Here is a 20073-nt window from a genome sequence, read left to right on the forward strand (position 1 = left end):
TGTCGCCCAGGCTGGAGTGCAGTGGTGTGATCTCAGCTCACTGTAACCTCTGCCTCCCAGGTTCAAGCGATTCTCCTTCCTCAGCCTCCTGAGTAGCTGGGATTACAGGCGCGCACAACCACGCCTGGCTAATTTTTGTATTTTTAGTAGAGACAGGGTTTCACCATGTTGGTCAAGCTGGTCTCGAACGCCTGACCTCATGATCCACCCACCTCAGTCTCCCATAGTGCTGGGATTACAGGTGTAAGCCACCGCGCCTGGCCAATGCAAAGTTGTTTTAACAGCTGACAGTTAATCAATGTAATTCAACAAATTAATAGAATAAAGACAAAAACACAGACACAGTGGTGCAATGTAGCTAACATAGTACTTAGAGGGAAATTTATCATTTTGAAAGCCTATAAGAAGGGAGTAAAAGGTCTTGTAGTCCTAGCCACTCAGGAGGCTGAGGCAGGAGGTTCGTTGGAGACCAGGAGTTCAAGGCTATAGTGCACTATCATTGCACCTGTGAATAGCCACTGCATTCCAGCCTGGGCAACATAGCAAGATCCTGTCTCTTAAAGAAAAAAAGGAAGAAGGTGAAAACAATATGATCAGTTCAATAGGTGCAGCAATAGCATTTGTCAAAATTCAACTCCTTTTTATCATTAAAAAAACTTTCAGCAAATTAAGAATAAATTAAAACTTCCTCAACCTGATTAAGGGCATCTACAAAATCTGTCAGCTAACATCCTACTACAATGTGAAAAATCAATGCTTTCTACCTAAGACGAGGTAGAGGGCAAGGATGTTGGCTCTCATCATTTTTATTTAACTTAAATTGTATAGGAGTGCCTAGTCAGTGCAACAAAGCAAGGGAAAAATAAGGCATACATGCTAGAAAGAAATAAGTAAAATTGTCCTTATGTACAAGTGACATTGTATAGAAAACCCTAAGAAACCCACAATAAAAGCTATTAGAGGTACAAGGTTGCAGGATAAAATATACAAAAATCAATTCAAGGTTGCAGGATAAAATATACAAAAATCAATTCAAGGTTGCAGGATAAAATATACAAAAATCAATTCTGTCTCACATACTAGCAACTAACATTTAGAAAGTTAAATTATAAGACACTTTGTTTACAATAGCATAAAATACTTAGCAAAAGACATGTATGACCTGTAGGCTGAAAACTATAAAACATGACAGGAAGATCTGCATAAATGAACAGCTATACCGTGTTCATGGATTCAAAGTCTAATATTGTTAAGCTGGCAATCCTTTTTGAATTATTCAATAAATTCAATGCAATTCTCATGAAAATCGTAACTTTCTTTTTTGAAAAAAATTTGCAAGAGTATTTTAAATTTTATATGGGAAGTCAAAGGACCTAGTATAGCCACATCGTTTTGAAAGAGGAGAACAATATTGGAACACTTCAACTACCTGATTTCAAGAACAATATTTGGCTCTGAAGGAATGAACCAATTTTATTCTTTGATCTATAAATTGGCATTTAAATAATTTCCAAATGAGGAGAGATGGGTAGCTCTGAGATAAGCATGTGACTTCCCAAGGTGGCCAATTTGAAGGGTAATTCTCCTTTGGGATGATTGCTAAGGGAAAAAAAAATCCATGTTGAACATAAGGTTTGTAATCAAGACAACTGGATTTAAATATTGGATGCACCATTCAGCTCTCTAAAACTGAGTATCTTCATCTTAAAATGGGATGTGCAGTGTAAGGATTAAGGCAGTAAAGTATAGAGGCTAAGCCGTGTGCTATAGCACTGGAGCTATCTTACCCAGGTTTGAATCTAGCTTGGCCATTTTCTAGCTATGTGGCCTTGGGTATGTTTAACCTTACTATGCTTCATCTTGCTCATTTGTACAAGCACTGCTCGTTTTATTGCATTTCACTTTATTGCACTTCACATATATTGCATTTCTTACAAATTGAAAGTTTTTGGCAACCTTGTGTGGGATAAGTCTATTGGTGCCATTTTTCTAACAGCATGTACTCACTTCATGTCTCTGTGTCAGCACTTTTTAGCAATAAAGTATTTTTTAAATCAAGGAATGTACATTTTTTGGACATAATGCTATTGCACACTTAACAGACTATCATATAGTGTAAACATAACTTTTATATGCACCGAGAAACCAAAAATTTTGTGTGATTCGCTATATTGCAATATTCACTTTATTGCAGTGGTGTGCAATGGAACCTGCAATATTTCTGAGGTATGCCTGTAAACGAGAATACTAAAAGTGCCTAGCCATAGGGTTGTGGTGAACAGTAAATGAGTCAATAAATCTAAAGCACTTAGAACAGAATCTGAGCACATAAAAAGTGCTCTATAAGTATTACCCACTGTTATTTTCTTCCTGGTGCTATGAGGCCCGAATGTGGTTACTTTCGTTAACCACCAAGCGTAGTTCCTAGTATCCAACAAATGTTAGTGCCCATCCCTCTGCAGAGCATAAGTAGCATTCTGGGGGTAGCGTTTGACACTGAAGGATGTATTTCGCAATCTTATAGGCAATCTTGAGTTTCAACAGCTTAAATTTTCTTTCCTTGCTATTTTTCCAATGTTTAAAAAATACCTTCTTGGCCAGGCACTGTGGCTCATGCCTGTAATCCCAGCACCTGACAGGCTGAGGCAGGCGGATTGCCTGAGCTCAGGAGTTCACAACCAGCCTGGGAAACACGGTCTCTACTAAAATACAGACCCCGTCTCTACTAAAATACAAAAAAATTAGCCAGGTGTGGTGGCGTGTGCCTGTAGTCGCAGCTACTCAGGAGGCTGAGGGAGGAGAATTGCTTGAACCCAGGAGGCGGAGGTTGCAGTGAGCACAGATTGCACCACTGCACTCCAGCCTGGGCGACAGAGCGAGACTCTGTCTCAAAACAAAAATAAAAACAAAAACAAAACCCCAAAAACCCCAAAAACAAAAAACAAACAAAAAAAACCTTCTTGACCGAATTGTAATGTGCGAGTGGAAACCTTAACCATGGACATGAAATTCTACCCCACTTGGACTCCATCACAGGCCATGTGTCCTCTTTGGCTCCAGCTGGTCATTGTATTCAGCAGCCCACTGACCCAGAGGCTAACAAATAAGGGCTGCCTCCTTCCCTCTTTTCATTATCCTCCTCCTCCTTCTTGTGTCACAGGCAGGCATAAATTACAGGGCACCAAAAAATAGTAGATTTTATTATCTCTGTGTTCTGTATCAAATGCAATACCAAGTAGTGTCCAACTATGATCCTCCTGCCCTCTGCTTGAAGGAAAACTCAGTTCTGTGAACGATTCTGAGCCCCAGAATTGGCATTACGAAATTTCTCAGTCACTGGGGACAGACAACAGCAGGGTTGCCCATAACTTACAGCTGGCCTCTGAGTGTACCATTTTAGAACCACACCAAGGGAGAGGACATGTTTCCATTTCTTTAATAACTTTCATCAGAGCATAAATTGTGATTGCATAATAACTATTCATATCATCATTAGGGATGCTGAAGTGTTGTGTTTTGTTTTGCTTTGTTTTTTGGAGACAGACTATCACTGTGTCGCCCAGGCTGCAGTGCAGTGGTGTGATCACAGCTCATTGCAGCTTTGATTTCCTGGGCTCCAGTGATCCTCCTACTTCACGCTCCTGAGTATCTGTGACTGCAGGTGAGCCCCACCATGCTCAGCCAATTTATTTTTTATTTTTTGTAGAGACAGGGGACTCTCTATGTTGCCCAGGCTGGTCTCAAACTTCTGGGCTCAAGAGATCCTCCCCTCTTGGCCTACCAAAGGGCTGAAATTACAGGTGTGAGCCACCATGTCCAGCCTTTTGTTTTTAACTGAAATATAAAAAGCAAGAAAGAGTTTAAACCCAGGGACATTAATCAGAGGAACTGCAGACATCCCACAGTCTATGCCTTTCTTGGAGATCTGCAGCCAGGCTCTGAGATGGAGAAACAGATCTTGGTTCTGCTTCCATGAGAGGGACAAAGCATTATATGTTGTGGGGTAAGATGTGTCTGGGGATCTCTGGTCTGTCTTGGACATTTTTCCCTAAAAGCCCTCATAAGTTTACTTCACAAAGATAACACTTCCCTTCACTGTGTCCACTCAGCCTGGCCCAAAGCCCCAGCTGCCATGCCAGTCAGGGCAGCAAACCCAGTAAACAACATAAAGCAAAACCAGCCAACACACAAGCATCTTTGCAGAGATGCCCTTTGGGTCCCATATGTTAAATCTTTTACATTATTTTACAGAGTTCCTTTTCCCCTTGTCTCAATTTCTCTGCAACACAAGAGGGTGTAGGCTTCACTCTTTCCTCTCTTTCTTTCTTTCTTTCTTTCTTTCTTTCTTTCTTTCTTTCTTTCTTTCTTTCTTTCTTTCTTCTTTCTCTCTCTCTCTTTCATTTTTTGGGTTTTTTTTTTTGTGAGGCAGAGTCTTGCTCTGTCGCCCAGGCTGGAGTGCAGTGGCACGATCTCCGTTCATTGCAACCTCTGCCTCCCGGGTTCAAGCGATTTTCATGTCTCAGCTTCCCAAGTAGCTGGAATTACAGGCATGCACCACCACACTTGGCTAATTTTTTAAATTTTTAGTAGAGACGGGTTTCGCCATGTTGGCCAGGCTGGTCTCAAACTCCTGAACTCAAGTGCCACCTGCCTCAGCCTCCCAAAGTGCTGGGATTACAGGTGTGAGCCACCGTGCTCGGCCTTTTTCCTTTACTTTCAACCATTTTAGTGGCCCCACCCTGTGCCTTTCTGCACTAATAGTAGTAAGATTCTTCCCGGCAGCCCATCCTGTCTACCAGAGAAGGAAAACTTTCCCATTCTCACCCTTTTCTCCTGCCTCTCCTGCTCCTGTCTTCCCTCAGAATAACCGACTGGGAATAAAGACCTTTCTCACCAGGAGAGGCTGAGTGTTCCTCTGAAGGGAACCGCAGCTCTGACAGGGTTGTGTTTGCATTATCAATGACACTTCAATCACATTGCCATAGTGTTCCAAACAGACTGTGGGAGGAACTTGAACTTAAAAGAAAAATTATCTCAGGAGTTCAAGGCTGCAGCAAGCTATGATCATGCCACTGCACAGAGCAAGACCCTGGCTCTTAAAAAAAAATTATCTTCCAAGAGTCAACTTTTCTTTAGCTATTTGAAATTCTTCATAAAAAAATCTCAATTCCAGCCTCACTATACTTTTACTAATTGTTTATTTTCCCACTTCATAATACTGTTTATGTCTACCATGTGTCAACCTTCTGGACCCTGGGAACTTTCTGGCTAAGTAGACTAAAGATAATTTATAAACAGGTAGTCGAAGTCTGCTACATAAAAGAGAGATCTGGCCGGGCACAGTGGCTCACGCCTGTAATCCCAGCACTTCGGGAGGCCGAGGCAGGCGGATCACAAGGTCAGGAGTTCAACACAGTCTGGCCAACATAGTGAAACCCTGTCTCTATTAAAAATACAAAAAATAGCCAGGCGTGATGGTGTGCGCCTGTAGTCACAGCTACTCGGGAGGCTGAGGCAGGAGAATCATTTGAACCTGGGAGGCAGAGGTTGTGGTGAGACAAGATAGTACCACTGCACTCCAGCCTGGGCAACAGAGCGAGACTCTATCTCAAAAAAAAAAAAAAAAAAATCTGTTGTCAATGTAAATCTCCATTATGCGTTTTCTGATTCTTTCTGGAACAACTAAAATGTAGTCACATATATCTTTATTCCCCTACAGCTTCAAGAATGAAGTTAATGTTGAAAACAATGCTGTGTGCTTCACCACTGGCTCATTCATTCATTCAGCAAATAGTTATTGTATATAAAACAAGAACCAGGCACTGTGCTGGGCACTAAGCTAGAATACAGAGAAAAGGAGCATTCCCAGCTGGGTGTGGTGGCTCACACCTGTAGTCCCAGTGCTGTGGGAGGTCAAAGCAGGAGGATCACTTGAGGCTAGGAGTTTGAGACCAGCCTGGGCAACATAGTGAGACCCCATCTCTACCAAAAAAAAAAAAAAACTTAGCTCGGTGTGGTGGCATTCACCTGTGGTCCCAGCTGCTGAAAAGGCTGAGGCAAGAGGGCTGCTTGAGCCCAGGAGTTCAAGGCTCCAGTGAGCTTTGATCGCACCACTGCACTCCAGCCTGGGCAACAGAAAGAGACACGGTCTTTCAAAACAACAACAACAACAACAACAAGAGTGTTCCTGCCTTTAAAGAACTTATATTCTAGTGAAAGATAGACAAGTGAAGAGATTATTATTATTATTATTATTATTATTATTATTAGAGATGAAGTTGTGCTCTTGTTGCCCAGGCTGGAGTGCAGTGGCGCGATCTCGGCTCACTGCAACCTCCACTTCCTGGGTTCAAGCGATTCTCCTGCCTCAGCCTCCTAAGTAGCTGGGATTACAGGCGTGTGCCACCATGCCCGGCTAATTTTTGTATTTTTAGTAGAGACGGGGTTTCACCATGTTAGTCAGGCTGGTCTCTAACTCCTGACCTCAGGTAATTCACCCCCTAGGCCTCCCAAAGTGCTGGGATTACAGGCGTGAGCCACCGCACCCGGCCATGAAGAGATAATTATAAAATAAGATCGGTAAATGCTTCGTTAGCAGAGTTAACAAGTGCTATAGGAGCCCTGGGAAGGACAGTGATAACATGGGTGTAGGATGCCCGCATCCATCACCAATTGTGAGCGCCCACTGTGTGCCAAGCATGTTGGAGGAGCAGTGAAATCGAAACAGATTCCCTGTCTTCATGGAGCTTACAGTTCTAGCAAGGGAGACAGGCAGTAACAAAGAAGATGTAACATCAAGATGCAGGATGGTGTCATAGAAGGGAGGTTTGGAGAAGGATTCCAGTCTGCTGGAAAAAGCGCTAGAATAAGGACAGGTGGCTGGAGAGGAGGTGGGTGTGAGGCAGGAATGGGTGAGGAAGGGCATGAGAGATGCTCTAAAGGGAGTTGCTAGGTGTAGCTGGATCGCAGATAAGATGATAGGGATAGGTGTTTGTTTGTTTGTTTGTTTGTTTGTTTTTTCCTTACAACAGAGTTTGGAGGAAAATTCATTGCCTGGTTGTCAGAGCCTAAAGGGACATTAAAAGCTAAAGATGAACATACTCCCTTGTTTTATGGATAAAGAAAACAAGACTCAGAGAGGGTGAAATAACTTGTTCCAAGTTACTCAGCTAATTGGAGGCATAACCAGAGCCCAGTTTTCTGTGCAGCGCAGGCCAGGCCTCCCCCAGTCTCAGGAGGCAGAAGCGGTTTAGGGGAAAGGCCACGCCCTTTGCAGGGCCGCCTGGGTCCCCTGACCCCGTCACACACCGCCCCCTCCTGCTGCTTCTCTGAACAGCAGCTCCCGGGGCCTCTCCCGCCGCTTCCCTTCCAGCCCCGGACCCAGCGGGCGGAGAGGGCGACGTCCGCGGATCGCGGGGTCCCGGGGGCGCCCGCAGGCCTAGCGCCCTCCACCTGCTGCCCCGTGCCACCTAGGAGTTCCCTTGCCGGGCGAGGAAGCGCCGCTGCCCGGGCTCCCCGCAGCCCCGCACGCCCCAGGCGCTCCGCATCTCCAGGCGGCAGCACCCGCGGGGCCCTGCAATCCGCGGAGAAGTTGGCGGCATTTGAAGCCACCTCCTTCCCCGCTTTCCCAGCGGCGGGGACCCTACGGCCCGGCGCCCCACCCCGCCCTCCCTCGCCCCACCCTTCCTCCCGCCCCACCGCCTCCCCGCCCAGGGTCTGGGCACAGCCGTCCGCCGCCCAGCACAGGAGGGTGCAGCCCCGGCCCCAAGTTCTGCGCCATGGGAGGCTCCCACTCTCAGACCCCGAGGGGCCGGGAACCCGCCGGGGAGAGGCACCCGAGACCCACGGAGACCGCGTGAGTCCCAGAGCCCTCTCCAGGGGCCGCCTTTGGGGGTTTGCGTGCCAGCCCGGGATGGAGCGCGCTGGGGCCCGTCCCAGAAAGGCTGGGAAGGTGGGGTTCCCGCTGGCGGCAGCGGGGCACGAGCGCTCGGCAGCGGGGCACGAGAGTTTGGCCAGCAGGGCCCCAGGGGCGTCCGGCTGGGAGCGTCCTGCCAGGACCCCACCGCGACCGGATCGCGTCCGGGCGTGACCGTGGTCCTGCCCCAGTACACGCTGCACTGGGGAGACAAGGGGACCCCGGCCTCGTCCAAGCAGAAAACGCACGTGTCCTAAAGAGCTCTGAAACATTCACAAGACAGGGTTATTTGCAGGGAGGTGAAACTATGAGAGAGGCACTCAAGTCTCAAAACGCAATTGGCGTTGGCGCTCGGGGTCCAGGAATTTTGACGCAGTGCTTGCTGCTTGCAAGAACTCCCTCTCTTGTTTGCTCCAAGGGTTTCATGATGATCTCAGAAAAAAAGGGCAGTATTGTAGCAGCAGCAATTAGGCTTTTGTTCTGGGACAGCAACAATTGGGGACACCAAGTACTGTAATGAAAGCTGTGAAGGGAAAGTTTTAGAGAACGTGATTAGGAGCAAGTCCTACGGTTTGAAAGATGGCCAATGCTTATTGACAGAGAGGGGATAACAATTTATTTGGAAACCAAATAGTCTTTAAATATTTATTTATTTATTTATTTATTTATTTAATTTATTTATTTATTGGAATGCATGCGTGTTTTGGAATTGCAGCAGTGTCAGGGAATCCATACTCTTTATTTTAATTCAGCCCATGTCGAAGCTATTTAGTTTGAGAAAGATACACTTAACCATCACAAAAGCAGCCTGGACCGCGGGAGGGCTTTTGAATCATCTTTTCAAGGCAAAATAGCTTCCGGAATATCCAAATGGCTAATTTTGTCTCCTAATGTTACCGATGTTCACAAATATAAACTTAGTTCAGGCAGCTTATTAATAAGAATAGCTGACGCCGGGCGTGGTTGGCTCACGCCTGTAATCCCAGCACTTTGGGAGACCAAGGCGGGCGGATCACTTGAGGTCAGGAGTTCGTAGACCAGCTTGACCAACATGGTGAAACACCGTCTCTACTAAAAATACAAAAATTAGCCTAGCATGGCGGTGCGAGCCTGTAGTTCCAGCTACTTGGGAGGCTGAGGCAGGAGAATCACTTGAACCCAGAAGGCGGAGGTTGTGGTGAGCCAAGATCGGGCCACTGCACTCCAGCCTGGGCGACAGAGGGAGACTCCATCTCAAAAAAAAAAAAAAAAAAAAAAAAAAAAAAAAAAGCTGAGATTTACTGAGCACATGACATGTGCAAAACACTTCTAAATGCCCCACATGTTATTTAACCCCCAAGAGCCATTGAATTACTATAGTTCTTGTTACTGTCTTCATTTTACTGGTGAGGGAACTGAAGCACAGAACGATCAAGTAACCTCTCCAAGGTCACACAGCTAGAAAGTGGTGGACCCCAGAGCTCATGCCGCAGCCGCCTCCCACCCAAGAGTTGGAACTATCCTAGGAAACAATCAAAACTTGTCTCAACTGGCAGAGCACACCATCCTTTTTCCTTTAATTTTGTTTGAATAAGGAGTAAATCTGCAATAGCAATGCTTAATAGCTAATTAGACAAAATTGCCAAAGTCGATTTAACTTTCAAAAAACAAACAGGAGAGGCAATATCACATTGAGATGAAGTTAAGAGTTTGGGAGGCAAAGAGCCATGGGTTGAATTTCTAGGTGCTGCTCCTTAATGCTGGAGATCTTTTATCTGTTCCTTAACTCCTCTGTGTCTGTTTCCTTATGTGTGAAACAGGAATGATAACAATATCTACTTCACAGGCTATTCTGAGGTTGACATAAAATCAGTATGTATGAATAATAAGTTATAGTTTATCTCTGAGCAATATACTATTTTAGCTGAGGATGAAAGTTGACTATTTTTTGTAAATGTCTGGCCAAGTTTACTGTGTAACTTGAAAGTAAATAATGGAGTCTTTCACTGACTGTATGCTGAAGAAATGAACTCAGGATGTGAGGTAGGGTTCAGTTGTTAGGGTGTTAAATTATCCAGTGGCTTGGCAGCCTACTTGTTTTACCCGTATAATATAAACATGCATAAAGGATCTCTCTCTTCACTGAGGCTCTGCATGCACCTTGAATATTTTACAAAGCTTGCCTAAAAACAATCAACATGAAAGCCCATCCTTGGTCTTTGCCTAGGAATACAGCCCCTCCCTACTCAAGTGAATACATGAAGCACATAAACACATGCAGTCAGTACTGGGATTACTGGCCTCATCTGTATGTGTAGACTCTGCTCAGTGAGGCAGCCTCACAAATCATTTGGCATGTCCAGGTGAAAGACTCTAGAAATGCAAGATTCCAACCTGTAATATACATGAAAAGCAAAAAGGATGCTTTTTATCCAAGTTCTGCCTTGTTCAGATGTACAAGTGACAAGTCTGTCCAGGATACAAGAAAGTAGGAGGTTCATTGTTAATGTTACCGGGCTACAGACTTCCTGCCGAACATATGGCTGTCATGGATAACGCTGACCTCAAGGAAGTTCTCCTACTGAGGCTGTAGCCTTTTTGAAATCTATTGTTCTTTTTTTAAAAAAAAAATACATGAAAGTCATATGAATAATACATCAATGCTGACATTTGTCTTTTGAGGGAGAAAGTATGTTTCAGAATGTTCACAATTTGTATTTCAGAATAATCTAATCAGGTACTAAAAGTAACTAGATTAAATCTCTCTTACAAGAGCTCTATTGTGAAATATAAACAAGCATAGATGTACATGAAAAGAAATGTCTGATTTTAAGATACAATTCATTATTATTGAGAATTGTAGCTGCTAACCTTCTCCAAACCCAAGAAGCCAATGAGCCAGCTTTGGTAAAAGCTAGTGGAAATTTCACTTCATTTATTCAAGGAGGTTGTACAGGAAGGTGATTAAGAGCAGAAATTGTGGAGTCAGGCAGACCTGGGTTGTAATCCCAGCTAGATCACTTAGGAGGTTAGTTTAGGAAACATTGGAAATACAGTTATTTAACTCTTCAGTTAGGCAAATTTCTGCATCTGTAAAATGGCAATAATAATCAGACCTAATTTTTTTTTTTTTTGAGATGGAGTCTCACTCTGTTGCCCAGGCTGGAGTGCAGTGGCACATCTCGGCTCACTGCAACCTTCAGGTTCAAATGAGTCTCCTGCCTCAGCCTCCTGAATAGCTAGGATTACAGGCGCATGCCACCATGCCCGGCTAGTTTTTATTTTTAATAGAGATGGGATTTCGCCATGTTGGCCAGGCTGGTCTCGAACTCCTGACCTCAAATGATCCACCCACCTCACCCTCCCAAAGTGCTGGGATTACAGGCGTGAGCCACTGCGCCTGACCTCAGACCTAATTTTTGAAGTGGTGTATATTAGTAACACAATGGCCAGCACTTAGTGAGTGTGCAATACGTAGTTATTATGAACACATTTGCACATGTATGTACCCATGAACCAGATGCCATGCTGGGCTCTTTGGAAGGTATATTCATGAGTAAGGCAGGGTCTCTTCTGCAGGGAAGTTTGATTTGTGTGCTAATTCTACAAGGCCTCTGAGAAAAGCAAGGCAATAACTTTTTTGAGTTAATTTTTCCCTCATTTTTCACTTCCATTTTCCAGAAAGTTGTACTACCAAGAGGATGGAAATGCATTTGGGAATATGATAGTTTGATGAAATGTTTGAAATCACTCATTCCTTAGTTGTTTATTTTTGGCGATGTGGCCAAGGTAGGTTTTCTACAAGTAGTGGGGAATTTGTGGAGAGATTTGAAGGATGAGACAAAGCAGAACCTGTGATTCATTGGGGAATATCATCTGGTGTTTGTTGTTTAGCTTCTCTGCCTGGAATGTAAGATCTGCACCTGTTGTCAGTTCTTACTAGTTAAGTTTCCAGACCAATCGTTTGCATTTGGAATTTAGCATAAGGTCAGTAGCAAAGTCAGGAGGAGTTTCTGACGTCTTCATTGATTTTGCCATGTGAATTTCTGATCAATTAGGTGCAGGCTATGTGATATTCTAGTGAACTGCAAAGTCAGCAACAGCTAGGGTGAAGTGCCTTTTAATGAGCACATCACTGTGGGACACATGTCCCTGACACCAAGAGGGAGGTGCTGGCTTGGAGGTTTTAGACACAAGAAAACATGACTTAAAATAACTAAACTTAGGGAGCAACATTTGTAAATTCATTGCTTTCAAATTTATAATATTGTTTACCACCTTCTCAACACAAAATATTTGTTGTCATTAAAAGCATGTCAGTTCCCATTTGCTATAGAAGTTTTTTAAATGTCCATGTGAAAATGTCTTAGTATAAAATTAAGAGAGAGATTTAGAGCAAGTTTGTGGAGAAGACCCAGAGCAACCAGCCCTATGATGAAAAGGTAAAAGAATTATAGTATTTAACTTGGAGAAGGGACCCAAGACATGTGGAAATATGTAATTTTTAGGAGATGTTGGCTGGCTCTATCTCCCGTGAAGCCAATCCCGAAGGAAATGATTTGAATTGCATGACAAGGGAATTATTTGTATCTACTGAATTTAGATATTGCAACTTCTAGACTATGAGGGTAGTTGAAATAGAAAAAAGAGTTAATAATGGGAAGAAAAATCCCTCTCTGCAAAGCGTTAAAAAGTAAGATAGATACTCTATCAAGAGTGCAACTCTGAGGGAATTCAGGCACAGTTTTTAAGTATACAACTCCGTGGCATTAAGTACATTGGACAACCATCACCACCACCCATTTCCAGAACTTTTTCAGCATCCCAAACAGAAATTCTGTACCCATTAAACAATAACTTTTCACTCCTCCTTCCCCCAGCCCCCGGCACCCACCATCCTATTTTCCATCTCTACACATTTGACTACTGTAGGTACCTCATGTAAGTGGAAATGTACAGTATTTGTCTTTTCATGACTGGTTTATTTCCCTTAGCATAATGTCCTCAAGGTGTGTCCATGTCGTAGCATGTATCAGAATTTCTTTATGGCCGAACAGTATTCCATTGTGTATATATACCACATTTTGTTTATTCATTCATCTGTGAGTGAATACTTGAGTTGTCTCCACCTTTTGGCTTTTTTTTGTTTGTTTTTTTTTTGGGGACAGAGTCTCTGTCACTGATGCTGGAGTACAGTGGCGTGATCTTGGCTCATTGCAACCTCCACCTCCCAAATTCAAGCGATTCTTCTGCCTCAGCCTCCCTAGTAGCTGAGATTACAGGCATGCGTCACCAGGCCCGGCTAAATTTTTTATTTTTAGCAGAGTCAAAGTTTTGCCATGTTGGCCAGGGTGATCTCAAACTCCTGACCTGAGGTGATCCACCTGCCTCGGCCTCCCAAAGTGCTGGGATTACAGGCATGAGCCCGGCCCCACTTTTTGGCTCTTGTGAGCAATTCTGCTTTAAGCATCGTTATACAAGTACGTGTGAGTCCCTGCTTGCAGCTCTTTGGAGTATAAACCTAGGAGCTGGATTGCAGGATCATGTGACAACCCACTTCACTTTTTGAGGAACCACAAAACTGTCTTCCATAGTGGCTGCACCATTTGTCATTCCCACCAACAAATGCATGAGGGCTCTAATTTTTTCACATTCTAACACTTGTTATTTTCTGTTGTTGTTTTTAAATAGGCATCCCAATGGGTGCGAAGTGGTATCTCATTTGTTGTTGTTGTTGTTGTTGTTGTTTTAGACAAGAGTCTAGCTCTGTCACCCAGGCTGGAATACAGTGGCACAAACATAGCACACTGAAGCCTTGAACTCCTGGGCTGAAACAATCCTCCCACCATAGCCTCTCGAGTAGCTGGACCACAGGTGCACACCAACATCCCTAGGTATTTGTTTAAAAAAAAAAAAATTGTGGAAATGGGGCTCTTGCTATATTGCCCAGGATATAGTCTCAAACTCCTGGCCTCAAATAATTCTCCCCCCTCAGCCTCCCAGAGTGCTAAGATTACAGGTGTGAGCCACCATGCCCGGCCTCATTTTGTTTTAGCATAAACAAGACATCACTTTGGAGATCTAAGGATTTTCGGAGTTGCATGCCAGGAAATGGAGTCAGAAACCAAATACAGTATTTACAATATCACAATTGTAAAGAAAATAAACTACCCATAATCTCATCATCTGGAGATAATTGTTAACATGCTGGGACATTTTTTATAGTCTCTTTTTGTCCACCAAGTATATTTTTCAAAAATGGGGTTATGCTATGTCTTTTGTATTCTCATGTTTTACTTAACATTATAAACATTTCTCTATATTACTTTACTGAATTCAAAAATATTGTTTTAATGCTTGCTTAATGGTTCATTATCTGTATATACCATAATTCATTTTTTTCTACATGTTTGATATTTAGGTTGGTTATCATTTTTGCTCATATAAACAACACAGTTAATAAACATCCTTGTAATTCTGTGTACATTTCTGAGTAATAACTTAGGATACATTCCTAGAACTTCAATTACAGGGTCAAATAATGTATAGCAAGATTCTAAAAGTTGCTACATATTACTATATATTGCCAAATTTCCCTCCTCCCCACAATTAATACCAAGTTAGAATCCTCCCAGCACTTCATGACAGTGACTGCTCAGCATCCTTTTCTTTTCTTTTTTGAGACTGAATCTCACTCTGTCACCCAGGCTGGAGTGCAATGGTGCGATCTCAGCTCACTGCAACCTCCACCTCCCTGGTTCAAGCGATTCTCCTGCCTCAGCCTCCTGAGTAGCTGGGATTACAGGCGCCCACCACCATGCCCAGCTAATTTTTGTATTTTTAGTAGAGACAGGGTTTCACCAAGTTGGCCAGGCTGGTCTTGAACTCCTGACCTCAGGTGATTCACCCTCCTCGGCCTCCCAAAGTGCTGGGATTACAGGCATGAGCCACCGCGCCTGGCCCAGAGCATCCTTTTCAATGCTGGGCACTATCATTTTAAATCAATTTGGTAAAAAAAAAAAAAAAAGCAATCCTGTTTTAATTTTTTAATTCATTAGTAAGGGTTATGTTTAATTCATTAGTAAGAGAATGTTATGTTTATTAGCCATTTTGAATTCCTTAATTTCTTGTTATTTCTCCTTGCCTGTTATGGACTGGTATATTAATTTTTCCATATTTATTTGTAAGAGTTCTTTATCTTTATATGGTGAGGCCAGCTAGCATTTATTGAGCACTTACCATGTGCTAGGAAAATGCTAAGGTCTTGGCCGTGCGCAGTGGCTCATGCCTGTAATCCTAGCACTTTGGGAGGCCGAGGAGGGCAGGTCACCTGAGGTCAGGGGTTTGATACCAGCCTGGCCAACAACTTTGAAATACCATTTAAAAAATTTAGTATCAGGCTGGGCACAGTGGCTCACACCTGTAATCCCAGCACTTTGGGAGGCCGAGGCGAGTGGATCACCTGAGGTCAGGAGTTTGAGACCAGCCTGGCCGACGTGGCGAAACCCTGTCTGTACTAAAAATACAAAAATTAGCCAGGCATGGTGGCAGGAGCCTATAATCCCAGCTACTCAAGAGGCTGAGGCAGGATAATCGCTTGAACCGGGGGGATGGAGGTTGCAGTAAGCCGAGATCACACCACTACACTCTAGCCTGGTTGACAAAGTGAAACTCCGTCTCAAAAAAAAAAAATTCCGTATCATAACCTCTCTTTCTTTCTGTTTAACTCTTGATGGTTTTGTTTCTTTTTTTTTTAATGTGTAATTTTATTTCTGCCTCATTAAACCTCCTCTTGGTCTAGGCCAACATGAGTTTCTTCCTCCTCCAAGCACACATGTATTGGGCACTTGATTATGAGAAAATCCTCAGATTATTGGAACTTGGTATGGAGTACATACCTGTCCCTCCCCTCCAACCTGTGTGCTAATTATCTTATGGAAAATAACCTTTTTCTTGCCTTTTTCTTCCAAGAGAGCCTTGAGTCTCATCCAGAAGTCAGATAAGTGCTGGATCTCTTCTCTTTGCTTGAGTGACAAGTTGTTTATTTCTGATTCTAAAGAAGGAGATTGCTGTCCACACATGAATATCCACAAGGCTAACACTGCCCCTTTATTAGTCAGGAAGATATTTGGTTTTCAGCTTTCCCTTGATGGTTTTTGTCTTTTTATTCCCATTCATTGAACAAATGTTAATTTTTTCTTTTCACTCTCTTTCATTCAACAAGTATTAATTGACTGCCTTCTTATGTTCAGGCACTGTGAACATTATTATGTATGTGGGAATTTACATGAGCAGAAGAAAGCATTTCTAAATGTATGAAATCTGAATATTTGTTTATAATACTGCGGACGGGACATATGCCGAAAAGTCAAACAAGAGGAAATGACCTTGTGAATGGAGGGGGATGTGTGGAGCTGAAAAAAAATAGGACATCTATAACTGAGCTTTTCTCATAGATTTTTTTTTTACCAGCCTAGTCAATTTTCAGTCCATCTTAAGGTTGCATTTTAAGCATTTTCGCTTCCTCTGCTGAAATAGTGGCACCTTCAAATGCTCTCGGTCATCAGTAAGCTTTGTCAGGCATACATTTTTCAGGGACAGTCTTTAGAGTTTATTTTTTGTAATAATAGGACATAAAGCACAAACAGATTTAATATAAGGAATGGCAAATGATGAACCACTGTTCTCTGCTCTTCCTTTATCTTCCAGCTCCTTTACTTTTATTTGTGGAGACTTGGTACCCTTGATGAGTGACTATCCACAAGGATACCTTACTTTGACATTGCTTCATTCCCAGAACACTTACTGTTAGATACTTTGGATGTAATTTTTTCATTGTTTGTACAATTGTACAATAGTACAGTTTTATCTTTATCAATCTTATATGTCTGCTACATATGATATTAATGACACTTCTAGGCAAAATACATTATATTTAGCCTCCTTAAATTTGGGAATGTTACACAGAAACTTTAGAGTCCTGTCTATTTTTGGAGGTAGAGTAGTTCCGTTTCTGAGAAAACCCATCCTGTTTATCTCTTATACTCTGCATGTTCTCATAAAAACCTGACGGCATGGAATGTCACTGGTAAAGATGGGAGCTCCCAGAAACCTTACAAAGATGCTTTGCTGTACAGCAATAGTTCTGAAAACTGTTCAGAGATCCCTTGATAATATGATCGAACTTTTAGGGATCTTTCCCTGTGAAAATACACATATACACAATATGTGAAATGAGGACTGTCAGAGACCCTGAAATCTGTGCATTATCCCATTTAATCCTTTCATGGATCCCATGAAATAGACATTTTACAGATGAAGAAACTGAGGCCTGGAAAAGTTGAGAAACTAAGGCCACAGAGCTAGGTTTCAGTCCTGATGAACCTGGCTGAAGCAGAGGACACAAATTACCAGTCAATTCCAGAGTGTTTCTGCCACCCAGGCAACTCATTAACCAGTGGAGGCTTCTGTTTATCTACTAGAAAAGGAGTTTTTATGGCTATTTCCTACTGATAAGATAGTTTCAGGGAAGTAAATGTTTGAGAAAACATCGCCCAGCCCATTCTGTAGCTAAATAGCTATAGAGAAATCCTGTATTGCATTTACACAGAGCCGACAGAAGACCTCTCCTGGGTTTCTGTGCTGAAGTATTTTTGTCTATGAGTCTTGCTTTCCTAACAACGGCAAAATGTTATGTTTCTATGGCTACATCAAAATTGTTCTTAAATAGGGGTTTGAGAAAACAAAACTAGGAAGGCTTGGGCAAGATACGAAGGTAGGAAGATGACTGACGTTTCCTCTGCCTTTTCACACCTGTGTATCCATTGGCCTCAGAAGGCCCTTGAACCTCTTGATGATATTCAGGCTGTGGCACTTCTGGGCAGATGTGTGTGAAGCCATGATTCCTAATAAGTGCCCCGTGGGCCATAGTAATGGCACTTGGGACCACAGGTCAAGTCCTTATAACCTGGGCCCTTTACAGTTGATACCCAAAGCAGAGATTGGCAGGTTCTCTTGAGGACAAGACTAGAACCAAGAGATGTGTGCAAATTTCAGGAACAGCTGGCAATAATGGGGAAGAAGAGAGACAGAGACAGTAGAGTCTAGAGTGGGCTTCTTTTACCTGTTTTCCATCTCCTTCCTGCTTCTTGCCAGGTGGAGGGCTCTATCCTCCCACCAGGGGGCGCCAGCCACCATCCACTAAGTTTTTGGCTTGGGGTTGGCCTGGTGGGGAGCAAGAGTTTCTTCAATCAACTCCTTTGCTGGGTGGAATAAAATGAGAGGGCCATTCAGATACTAATTTATAGTACCCGTAGGATAAAAGAAAATAGATTAGGGGCCGGGCACAGTGGCTCACGTCTGTAATCCCAACACTTTGGGAGTCTGAGGTGGGAGGATCATTTGAGCCCAGGAGTTTGGGACCAGTCTGGGCAACATAGCAAGACTCTATCTGTACAAATAATTTTTTTAAAAATTAGCCAGATGTGTTGTCGGCGCCTGTGGTCCCAGCTACTTGGGAGGCTGAGGCAGGAGGATCTCTTGAGCCCAGGAACTTGAGGCTGCAGTGAGATGAGATTGTGCCACTGCACTCCAGCCTGGGTGACAGAGTGAGACCTTGTCTGGAAGGAAGGAAGGAAGGAAGGAAGGAAGGAAGGAAGGGGAAGGGAAGGGAGGGAGGAAGGGAAAGAAAATAAAGGAGGACAAAATTGACTTTTTGACACCCCATTCCTTCTGCTGGCCGGGATCCTGTCTCTCAGGGTGTGTCTTCAAATCCTGTGATTCACAGAGAACTTTCTGTAGCTTCTGAGAAGTTGGGAGTCTCCCTTCTGCAGTCGTTCAGTGCTTGTTCATTTGTATCTGCTGGTTAAACTGCAGTATAAACACCCTGCATTGGATGCAGAGGGGACTCATTGTGACTTTTTGTATTTATAGAAGTACAAATGTTGAAGAAATTCTCTTCACACACAAATGTGTTGATGGACGGTGTGATGGAACGTTCTAGTGCCCTCTGGTGGCTACTGCGGCTTCCGGCTGGTGAAGCTGCACAGCAGAAGGAACGGGAGTGTCAAAAGTTCAATTTTTTCCTCCTACATCCTTGATAATTGTGTGTCTTGTTTGATCGATTCCATACCCCTGTATGAATGGTCCAGGGGCTGAGCAAGAAGCTGTGTGTTAGGACTGAAGTGCTTGAGGAGTGTGTGTGTGTGTGTCAGACAGAGAGAGACTTTGAGGGGTATATGTGCAATGTGTGTGTGTCACCATATATATATGTGAAACTGTGTGTGGGAGGTATGTGTGTGACTGTGGGCTTATGTGAGAGTTGGGGGGAGGTGTGGTGTGTGTGGTTATATGTGTACCAGAGACTCAATGTGTGGGTGGGGGTGTGTGGTGTGTGTGAGACTGTGTATGTAAGACTGTCGGGGGAGGTGTGTGTGTGACTGTGTGTGGTGTGTGTGACTATGTGTGTGGGGTGTATATGTGTACATGAGACTGTGGGGATGGGAGTGTGTGATATGTGTGGTGTGTGTGAGACTGCGTGGTGCGTGGATATGAGGCTGTGGGGGTGGAGGTGTATGGTGTGTGTGTGAGACTGTTGTGGGGAGGTTTGTGTGACTGTGTGGTGTGTGTGTGTGAGAGACTGTATGGGTGGGGGTGTGGTATATGTGTGACTAGGTGTGTGGTGTGTGTGTGTATGAGACTGTGTATGGGAGGGTGTGTGTGGTGTGTGTGATTGTGTGGAGTGTGTATGTGTATGAGACTGTGTATGGGTTGGGGGTGTGGTGTGTGTGACTACATGTGTAGTGTGTATATGTGTATGTAAGACTGTGTATGGTGGGGGGTGTGTGTGGTATGTGTGTAAGTAGGTGTGTGGTGTATGTGATACTGCATGGGTGGGGGTGTGTGGTGTGTGATTATATGTGTGGTGTGTGTATGTGTATGAGACTGTATGAGGTGGGGGGGTGTGGTGTGTATGTGACTGTGTGTGGTGTGTGTGTGTGAGACTGGGTATGGGTGAGGGTATGTGGTGTGTGTCTGTGGTGTGTGTATGTATATGTGAGACTGTGTATGGGTTGGGGGTGGGGGTGTGGTGTGTGTATGACTGTGTGTGGTGTATGTATATGTATGTGAGGCTGTATGGGTCAGGAATGTGGTGTGTGTGACTACGTGGGGTGTGTGTG

At 43.6% G+C, this 20073-nt stretch overlaps 1 protein-coding gene across 15 annotated transcripts in view; it reads left to right on the forward strand.

Moving 5' to 3' along the window:
* Positions 1–20073, forward strand: part of TACC1 (transforming acidic coiled-coil containing protein 1) — a 124627-nt gene that overhangs the window by 21445 nt on the left and 83109 nt on the right. The window contains exon 1 of one of the 15 annotated variants that reach the window (XR_010159494.1): positions 7307–7855. The exons of 9 other annotated variants lie outside the window; for them this stretch is intronic. Coding sequence is in view for 4 of the 6 variants with exons in the window: in XM_024345124.3 (XP_024200892.1) it covers positions 7779–7855 (77 nt within the window). In the remaining 2 variants the exon portion in view is untranslated. Of the gene's footprint in view, positions 1–7306; positions 7856–20073 lie in introns of those variants that run through there. 5 more of the 15 variants (XM_024345124.3, XM_024345123.3, XM_016959360.3 and 2 more) reach the window with 5 other exon arrangements.

Source organism: Pan troglodytes, chromosome 7 (assembly GCF_028858775.2).
Source record: "Pan troglodytes isolate AG18354 chromosome 7, NHGRI_mPanTro3-v2.0_pri, whole genome shotgun sequence".
In the NCBI taxonomy this organism is placed as follows: domain Eukaryota; kingdom Metazoa; phylum Chordata; class Mammalia; order Primates; family Hominidae; genus Pan; species Pan troglodytes.